The sequence below is a fragment of the Dendrobates tinctorius genome, unplaced genomic scaffold (genome assembly GCF_039654945.1).
Source record: "Dendrobates tinctorius isolate UK_male_01 unplaced genomic scaffold, ASM3965494v1 ptg000107l, whole genome shotgun sequence".
Classification (NCBI taxonomy): Eukaryota; Metazoa; Chordata; class Amphibia; order Anura; family Dendrobatidae; genus Dendrobates; species Dendrobates tinctorius.
The window spans coordinates 20503085-20513619 of record NW_027361775.1 but is presented as its reverse complement, the minus strand read 5'-3'; the positions used below and the strand labels follow the sequence as shown (position 1 = coordinate 20513619).

General features: G+C 45.9%; 1 protein-coding gene across 1 annotated transcript in view; it reads left to right on the top strand.

Moving 5' to 3' along the window:
• Nucleotides 1-598: 598 nt before the first annotated feature.
• The window catches only part of THPO (thrombopoietin), a 140117-nt gene continuing 130180 nt past the window's right edge, over nucleotides 599-10535 (top strand). The window contains exon 1 of the mRNA XM_073589438.1: nucleotides 599-679. Within this exon, the coding sequence (XP_073445539.1) occupies nucleotides 599-679 (81 nt within the window). The remainder of the gene's footprint in view (nucleotides 680-10535) is intronic.

Sequence of the window (10535 nt, the reverse complement as noted above, 5' to 3'; positions counted from 1 at the left end):
ATTGCTGCTATGTTCTGCAGAAACTACAATTTAATCAAACATGGTAATTATAGAGCTCAGTGTACCCTTGGTGTAGCCAAGAGGCTCTGTGCAGAATTCCGTGGACTGATTTTGAATGTCCCCGCCCCGTCATTGGTGATTGAGATTGCTGGCTTGTCTAAGCTTTCTCTGAAGACACTGTCCACTATAGGTAAGCCAGCCATTCAATCACCAAACTTGCATAGACTTATTTTTAACTGGAGAAAAAAATTTGAAGTCAGTTAAAAAAAATTATGGCTTGTGTTGAGACCTGTAATGTTTTTATTTTTCCATCGATGAAACTGTGTGATATTTTGGGAGACACACATGACATTTTGATAGCTTTTTGTTGCATTTTTTTAGGGAGGTATGGTGATTATTCATGAGCGAGTGTGCTCACTACTTGAGTTTTCCGAGCATGCTCGGGTGTTCTCCGAGTATCATGGGTGTGCTCGTAAATTATGTCTGAGTCCCCTTCAGCTGCATGATTTGCGGCTGCTAGACAGCCTGAATACATGCAGGAATTGCCTGTTTGTTAGGGAATCCCCACCTGTACTCAGGCTATCTAGCAGCCGCAAACATGCAGCTACAGGACTCAGACATAATTTATAAGCACGCCCAAGATACTCGGAAAGCACCCGGGCATGCTCGGAAAACTCGAGTAAATCGCACACTCGCTCATCACTAATGGTGACCAAAAAGCTACAATTCTGGTATTTAGATTTTTTTCTATTTACAACATTTATCATATATGTAATTTAATTTTATATCATTGGAGTAGAGAGTTTTAGAGAGCATTAAGGCCATGAAGACGATGCAAGGAAAAACCTTTTTTCTTGTGAATTGGAAGAGATTCGGACCTGAATAAAGATCATGGGAATGTGGCGCCCTGTGTCTTTGCCGCCACAAAATGGTCAAATATTTACTGTTTTGTAATCAATGGGAGTTATGCTTTCCCTGCTAGAGACCACTACACACACACACAATTTTACCTCACTACCTTACTTCCCTGAAGCTTAGAGCTTTGAAGACGTACCCTAACTGGGAGGGGGAGGAGTCGAGTTGTTGTTCTGTGAGGAAGATGGTGGAGAGGAAATGGAGAACGCTCCTGGAAGCCATAACATGTGCTCCCTCCAGCAGCAATGCTAAGAAGAATCAGGGAATCAGCCCCTAGGCCATCTATGCTTTTAGAGCAGGACAGTAAGCTGTGAGACTGTGAGGTTCATACAACCAACAGCAGAGTGTCTTCTCCCAGGAAGACTACAGCAACCGAAGATCAGTGAAGGATTATGCAAGAAGAAACTTGTGCTTCACACAGGATGCAAGCTGCAAGTTGCCAGGGGAGAAAACACAGTGAGTATGAATTGAGGCTTGCAAGAGATGTCAAAAACAATAATAAAGGATTTTGGGGATATGTCAAAAGTAAAAGAAAAGTCAAAGATGCTATAGGATTTTTACAGAATGAAAATGATGAAATGGTAAGACAGGATGTTGAGAAGGCTGAACTTTTAAATTCCTATTTTGCATCTGTTTTCTCTCAGAAAGGAAATGTAACATCAACTGTTATTCACTGTCCTATTAAGGGAATAGAAGAATCCAGGATATCTATAAACAGAAAGATAGTGAGGAAACACTTAGCTAACCTAAATGAATTCAAGTCTCCAGGTCCAGATGAATTACACCCCAGAGTACTGAAGGAGATAGCAGAAGAAATTTTTGAACCCCTCTCCATAATCTTTGAAAATTCTTGGAGAACAGGAGAAGTGCCAGAAGACTGGAGAAGAGCAAATGTTGTTCCTATCTTCAAAAAGGGGAAGAAGGTGGACCCAGGTAACTATAGGCCGGTGAGTCTGACTTCTATACCAGGAAAGATCTTTGAACAAATTATTAAACAACATGTATGTCAATACCTGGATAAGAATGAAGTGATTAAACAGAGTCAGCATGGGTTTGTAACTAATAAGTCATGTCAGACTAACTTAATTTCCTTCTATGACGGTATCACTGATTGGGTGGATCAAGGAAATGCTGTAGATATAGTATATCTTGACTTCAGCAAAGCATTTGACAAAGTCTCTCATACAATCCTTATTGAAAAAATTATGGAATGGACAAGGCAACTGTTAGGTGGATTCATAACTGGCTTAGTGATCGGACCCAAAGAGTGGTCGTAAATGGCTGCACATCCAGTTGGAAGAATGTCTCAAGTGGGGTACCACAGGGCTCTGTCCTGGGCCCTGTATTGTTCAACATCTTTATCAACGATTTAGATGAAGGAATTGAGGGTAAACTGATTAAATTTGCTGATGACACAAAACTAGGAGGGATAGCTAATACTAGAGAAGAGAGAGAGAGGATTCAAAAAGATTTAAATAAACTGGAGAGTGGGCAGCAACTAACAGAATGGTTTTTAACAGGGAGAAATGCAAAGTACTACATCTGGGCAATAAAAATGAAAAAAGCATATATAGAATGGGAGGAATAGGGCTAAGTGACAGCACATGTGAAAAAGACTTGGGTATACTAATAGATCACAGACTGAATATGAGTCAACAGTGTGATGCAGCAGCAAAAAAGGCAAATGCAATTCTAGGATGTATTAACAGAAGCATACAGTCTAGATCACGTGAAGTCATTATTTCCCTCTACTCCTCTTTGGTCAGACCTCATCTGGAATATTGTGTCCAGTTTTGGGCACCACATTTTAAAAAAGACATCAACAAACTGGAGCAAGTTCAGAAAAGAGCGACCAGAATGGTGACCGGTCTGCAAACCCTGTCTTATGAGGAAAGGTTGCAGGATTTGGGAATGTTTAGTTTGCAAAAGAGAAGACTGAGAGGAGACTTAATAGCTGTCTACAAATATCTAAAGGGCTGTCACATTGTAGAAGGATCAACTTTATTCTCATTTGCACAAGGAAAGACTAGAAGCAATGGGATGAAACTGAATGGGAGGAGACACAGATTAGATATTAGAAAAAACTTTTTGACAGTTAGAGTGATCAATGAGTGGAACAGGCTGCCACGAGAAGTGGTGAGTTCTCCTTCAATGGAAGTCTTCAAACAGAGGCTGGACAGACATCTGACTGGGATGATTTAACGAATCCTGCTTTGAGCAGGGGGTTGGACCAGATGGCCCAGGAGGTCCCTTCCAACTCTACGATTCTATGATTCTATGATTCTATGATTCTATGAGTAAATGTTATGATTCCACCACACGGCAGGGGAAGAGGGTGCCACTGAGCTCCACCCACCACTGACCCTACCTACTTGCCGGTCCCACCCTAGCCGGTGGGCGACAACTGGGCGGCGGTCCCTACCTCGGCGTAAGTGCAGGGAGCTACAGTGAGGGTAAACCGAGGGTGGAATGTGTACAGGACAACCTAAGGGAGACAAGCAGCAGCAAGGAGGACTCCTAGAGTGAAACTAAAGAGTGAATGAACCTGAAGGGTAAAGCCACGAAAACCCCAAGCTAACACAAAAAATACTAAGATTACAGCAAAGACCAAAGCGAAAAGCTGGAGTCCCAGAGGTACTCAACGAAAGAGAGACCGGGAGGCTGTCAGAGGTTGTGCCGGACAGCGCTGTAGGGAAGACAGGAATCCGTACCACAGAAGAATCACCGGCAGGGAGTGAGAGCCCTGTGGAGTGCTAAATAGGAAAAAGGCGGGACATAAGCACAGGAAACAGTGAAGCAGCCAATCACCAGAACGGAGGAAGAACAATGAACGAAAAAGAACTAGTTGATCAGAAACTGTATATTACGAAATGGTTGTGTGGCACAGCAAGTAAGGCAGCGAGACTTGCTGTGGAACACAGACTAGACCCCGGTACGAATCCTGACATTACCCCCTCCCTTATGAGGGGCCTCTGGACCCTCACACAGGGAAGGCTTCTCAGGAAAATTGATATGGAACCTCTTACATAACCTGGGAGCATGAACCTCAGAATGAGACACCCACGACCTCTCCTCAGGGCCATACCCCTTCCAGTCCACCAGGTACTGCAGGACCCCACGAACTTTCCTGGAATCCAAGATCTCTTTTACCTCAAACTCGGGGTGACCAAGTACAACAACAGGAGCAGGAGGTGTGTCAGCTGGACAAACTGGAGGTACATAAGGTTTTAAGAGAGCGACATGGAATACCTTATGCACTCTCATCGCCTGGGGGAGATCCAATTTGACAGAAACAGAGTTGATTATCTGAGATATTTTAAAAGGACCAATGTACCGGGGAGCCAGTTTACCAGAGGGGACTCTTAGTTTCAGATTTTTAGTAGAAAGCCACACTTTCTGCCCAACTTCAAAGGAAGGACCTCTCCTCCTTTTCATATTAGCAAAGTGGCATTGTGACTCCTGAGCCTTTTTGATGTTGCTTTGGACTTGCTCCCAAACTGACCGCAGATCAGAGGAAACAATCTCTACCTCAGGATTGTCCGAGGGGTCCTCAGAGAAAGAGCTGGATTTAGGGTGAAATCCCATGTTGCAGAAGAAGGGAGATATCCCTGTGGAAGAGTTTACCCTATTATTTATGGCAAACTCTGCCAGAGCAATAAAAGATGCCCAGGTCTCTTGCTTATCAGCCACATAGCAACGTAAGAATTGTTCAAGGGCTTGATTGGCCCGTTCTGTCTGCCCATTGGTCTCCGGGTGGAAGGCGATGAGAAAGCAAGGGAAACGCCAATTTTACTACAGAAAGCTCTCCAGAATTTGGAGACAAATTGGGTACCCCTATCTGACACAATATTAGAAGGAATTCCATGCAGCCGCACCACATGATTTAGAAACAAGGGGACCAATTGCTTGGCAGATGGCAATTTGGGTAAAGGAATAAAGTGCGCCATCTTACTAAAGCGATCCACCACAACACACAAGGTAGTCATTCCCAGGGAGGAAGGTAAATCAGTAACAAAGTCCATGGAAAGATGGGTCCATGGCTTGGAGGGAACAGGTAGAGGACATAGTTCACCCAAAGGCCGTGAGCGGTTAACCTTAGACCGGGCACAAATGTCACACGCCTTGACATAGGCAGTGGCATCCCGGCGTAAAGTCGGCCACCAAAAATTTCTGGAGATTGACTCCATAGTACCAGAGATACCAGGGTGACCTGAAAGAGGAGAGTTGTGGTGTTCATTCAGCAGTCTCAAACGCAAATGACAGGGAACGAACCATTTATTATCAGGAGAGCCGGACGGAGACAAATGTTGAAATTGCTTAACTTCAGCAAACAAATCAGAGGAATTAGCAGCCAAAAATACTTTATCAGGTAAAATGGGAACAGGTGGGATGTTTGACGGTTGTTCAGTCAAGAAGCTTCTAGATAGCGCGTCTGCTCTGGCGTTTTTGCAGCCGGGTCTGAAAGAAATCACAAAATTAAAACGTGAAAAGAACAACGCCCACCTTGCCTGTCTTGGATTAAGCCGTTTGGTCATTTTGAGATATTCAAGATTTTTATGGTCGGTGAGGACAGTAACAGGATGTTTGGCCCCCTCCAGGAAATGTCGCCATTCCTCAAAGGCCAATTTTATAGCGAGCAGTTCCGTATTCCCAATATCATAATTTTTTTCAGCTGGGGAAAACTTCTTTGAGAAGAACGCACAGGGTTTCAAACGAGTCAAAGACGAAGTCCCCTGTGAAAGTACTGCCCCTACCCCTGCCTCCAAGGCGTCAACCTCAACAATAAAGGGTCTCTCCTGATCGGGCTGGGTAAGAACAGGAGCAGTGGCAAAGCTCTCTTTAAGAAACGTGAAGGCATCCACTGCATCCTTACTCCAGTTTACCAAGTCGGAACCTTTCACAGCAAGATCTGTGAGAGGTTTCACCACAATGGAGAAGTTTTTTATAAACTTGCGGTAAAAATTGGCAAACCCCAGAAATCTCTGAAGAGCTTTCAAAGATGCAGGACGAGCCCAATTAAGAACCGCTTTTACCTTCTCCGGCTCCATTGTGATGGCCTGGGGTGTCAAAATATGACCCAAAAAAGATAGACTTTGGACCCCGAAAATACACTTTTCTTGCTTGGCGAAAAGTTGGTTATTGCGGAGTACCTGGAGAACATCCCTTACATGATTTAAATGTGAGTCCCAGTCAGGAGAGAACACCAAAATATCATCCAGATAGACAATTACATAGCGGCCAATAGCATGTTGGAAAATATCATTGGTGAAATTTTGAAAAATTGCCGGAGCATTGCACAGCCCAAAGGGCATAACCAGACACTCGAAGTGGCCCTCGGGGGTATTGAAGGCGGTCTTCCACTCGTCGCCAGCCTTTACACGAATGAGATTATACGCCCCTCTCAGGTCCAACTTCGAGAACCATCGAGCCCCCTGAACCTGGTTGAACAGGTCCGGAATCAACGGTAGAGGATATTGGTTACGGACAGTTATTTCATTAAGACCTCGGTAGTCTACACACGGCCTAAGTCCTCCATCCTTTTTACTGACAAAAAAGAAACCTGCGGCCAGAGGTGAGGTGGACGGACGGATATGCCCCTTTCTTAGAGCCTCTTGTACATATTCACGTAAAGCTTCTCTTTCAGGAGGTGATAAATTATATAGGCGTTCCTTCGGGAATTTACAATTGGGAACCAACTTGATAGTACAGTCATAGGAGCGATGAGGTGGCAACCGCTCAGACTCCTTCAAAGAAAAGACATCTGCGAATTGGCCCAAAAGATTCTGAAGAGAAGCTTGTACGGAGACGATACCACAAACGTGTGTTAACAAGCATTTCTGTGAACAATCTGCACCCCACTTCTCCAATTCACCAGAAACCCAGTTAATGTTGGGGTTATGGAGCTGGAGCCATGGAAGCCCCAGTATGACACTAGTTGGGAGGTCATGCATAACCAAAAATGACAGCTGTTCCACATGCAGTACACCAACCTGAAATGATAGCAATGGAGTACAGAGACTAATCTCCCCATTTGCTAGTGGGGTGTTATCAATACCAACCAATTTAGTGGCGTGAGCGAGTGGAATTAAAGAAATACCCAATGAGACAGCAAACTCATAACACATAAAATTAGCAGTAGCCCCTGAATCAATCATGGCAACTCCTTCTCCCTTAGAGGTGGTGAAAGCAATAGAAATTGGCACTAAGAGTCTCTTAGAACTTAAAGGAGTTACCTGTCCACCCACAGGCCTGGGTGGTGTATTCCGAGAAGATTCCTGTGGAGTGCCAGGGCGCCGCGGGCAATCCTTTATCCAGTGCCGAGGATCTCCGCAGTAAAAACAGGTTCCAAGTGCGTGGCGTGGACGGCAAGGACTTGGATCTCTGGTAGCTTGCATGGCTCCCAATTCCATAGGTTCGGCAGCTGGCAGATTCGGAACAGCCGGAGTGACCCTAGAGAAAACGGGAACTTGTGCTGCTGCCTGCTCCGATCTCCTCGCCCTTAACCTGCGATCTATTCTGACCATTAAAGCCATCAGCTCCTCCAGAGACTGGGGCAGAGTGTAGTGTACCAATTCATCCTTTAGGGCTGGTGAAAGGCCCCGCTGAAATTGATTCCGAAGTGCGGGATCATTCCAACGGGTAGCTAAGCTCCATCTACGAAACTGGGTGCAATAAACCTCTACCTCCTGATCACCTTGGGTCAGGGAGGTAAGGTTTGCCTCGGCCAGAGCGACTTGGTCAGGCTCATCGTAAATATTCCCTAAGGCTTGAAAGAAGTTGTCTACAGAATCACGGAGATTTGAATCTGGCGGCAGAGAGAAGGCCCACTCTTGGGGTCCCTCCCGTAAGCGAGAGATTATGATACAGACTCTTTGAGCTGGGGGGCCAGAAGAAATAGGTCGTAATTGAAAATATAATTTACAATTTTCTCTAAAAGAAGCAAATTGGCTTCTATCTCCGAAAAATTGCTCGGGTAAGTTAACTCTAGGCTCAGAATTAGTTGTCCCTGCAACGGCAGCTGCTTGAATTTGCTCCTGATGCTGGACCTGCGCAGCAAGATCTTGCACCAGCTGAGTAAGACCCTGCATTTGATTGACTAAAGAGGTCATAGCATCCATAGGGTGGGCCGGTGATTATGTTATGATTCCACCACACGGCAGGGGAAGAGGGTGCCACTGAGCTCCACCCACCACTGACCCTACCTACTTGCCGGTCCCACCCTAGCCGGTGGGCGACAACTGGGCGGCGGTCCCTACCTCGGCGTAAGTGCAGGGAGCTACAGTGAGGGTAAACCGAGGGTGGAATGTGTACAGGACAACCTAAGGGAGACAAGCAGCAGCAAGGAGGACTCCTAGAGTGAAACTAAAGAGTGAATGAACCTGAAGGGTAAAGCCACGAAAGCCCCAAGCTAACACAAAAAATACTAAGAATACAGCAAAGACAAAAGCGAAAAGCTGGAGTCCCAGAGGTACTCAACGAAAGAGAGACCGGGAGGCTGTCAGAGGTTGTGCCGGACAGCGCTGTAGGGAAGACAGGAATCCGTACCGCAGAAGAATCACCGGCAGGGAGTGAGAGCGCTGTGGAGTGCTAAATAGGAAAAAGGCGGGACATAAGCACAGGAAACAGTGAAGCAGCCAATCACCAGAACGGAGGAAGAACAATGAACGAAAAAGAACTAGTTGATCAGAAACTGTATATTACGAAATGGTTGTGTGGCACAGCAAGTAAGGCAGCGAGACTTGCTGTGGAACACAGACTAGACCCCGGTACGAATCCTGACAGTAAATGACTGTACTGGAAGTTTCAGACTCCAGGAAGCCTTGGTCCCTGAAAGGATTAGAACAGCAGGAAGTTTACACTGAGTCACAGCAGAGAGAAGGATAACTCCCATCTTGCAGAGCAGACTGTAACCCTGGTGAGAAAGTTGTATTTTATCCTCTGAACTGCATCTGAACTACAGTAAATGATAAAGTGACTTTCCTTGCCTCCTGCTTTATTACTCCGTGCTATCTACTTCCATCACAATCTCTGGGGGTCAGCCCTGGTTGGAGGGGGTTAAACATCTGCACTACCATCACCATCTACTCCCCATTGATCATCTGCAGTGCCGGCTATCCTACAGTCGAACAATCCAACTGGCGTCACGTACTCTTTTTCAAATTTTTTTTATTTTTACTTTATTTTTCAACCCCCATTTCACTGTCCCTGGAGCACAGGCACCGGGCACAGCTGCCAGCCCCGTGACCTCCTGAATCTATCGCTGCCCGGCGACCTGAGTACCCCGCTGTGGTCGAGACAAAACTTGGTGTCACGAACAGGATCCTGTGTGTCTAAAGTCCTACGGGAGCAATGATCTGCAGCAACTGAAGCGGTGAGTCACACCCCTGTAAGGGTTAACTGGGGGGAAGATGTTTAATCCCAGCAATGCTCAGGGTGCAGCAGCTGCAGCTCCCATATTGCCGCTCACCATGCCTTATATACCGGGTGGGGCATAGCTACCACAGTACACTGGCAAATCGCACACCTTAAGTGACTTCAAAGAGAAGCTGCGCAGCACGTTTGAAATTTACCCTATGTCAGAGGAACAGAAAGTCAGCATACTTACAAGTTAGCTCAGTGGCGCTGCTCAGAGAGAAGTTAAATCTTGGCCAGTGACTGATAAAAAGACTGTAAAAGACATTTTTGCTAAACTAAGGGATACTTTTGAAACCCATACTGATTCAGAAATAAAGATGCGATTTTTCGGCCGCAGACATAAATCACAGGACACTGTTAAGAGACTATGCCCTAAACCTGCAGGAGGCGCTGCAGGCCATTAAACAAATCAATCCGGACAGTGTAAGAGATGAGAACAAAATGCTGAAAGAGCAGTTCATTGAGGGTCTTTTGTCTGATTCCAGTATGGCTCAACTGCGCATGATGTCATTGCAGAACACTGACAAGGACTTTGTTCAGTTTAAGGACAGATCCATGCATATCCTAAGAGAATCTACCCATGTCTGCACTGAGCCAGTTAAACATCCAGCATTTACGTACCACCAGGGGGCAGTATCCTCACCCCAGGTACCTGCAGTGCAGCATGTGCAGACTCCAGTTGATGATTCTATTGCAGATTTACGGCTGCAAGTACAGGAACTGACTAAAAGTGTGGCTGCTTTATGTAAAACTGTTCAGACTCTCCAGACTTGTTTCCCCACAGAGCGGATCCAATTAGCATCGAGCCCGGATGATCTCCCATGGCGACGGCCAAGGAGGATGCCACAACAGCAGCGACGACTGACCCACACCGGCAGGAGATCCACAGACTGATTTGACCCTTCTGTTAGACCTATCTGCCGACGGTGCCATAAGGTTGATCATATTGAAAGAGAATGTCCTTTAAATGGACGACCCCTGGGACCAAAGACCAACCCCCAGGAGTAAGACAATCTGGTCCAAGTTACTGGAGAAACAGGTATGTTGGAGGATGTCCACTTATACCCGTGGTAGTGGATGGTATCCCCTTCACCGCCCTCATGGACACTGGATCACAGGTAACCACAATGCCTCACACACTGTACCAGAGGTATTGGACTGATGCTGATTTCACCCGACTTCCTGATGGTGACTTGTCAATAATA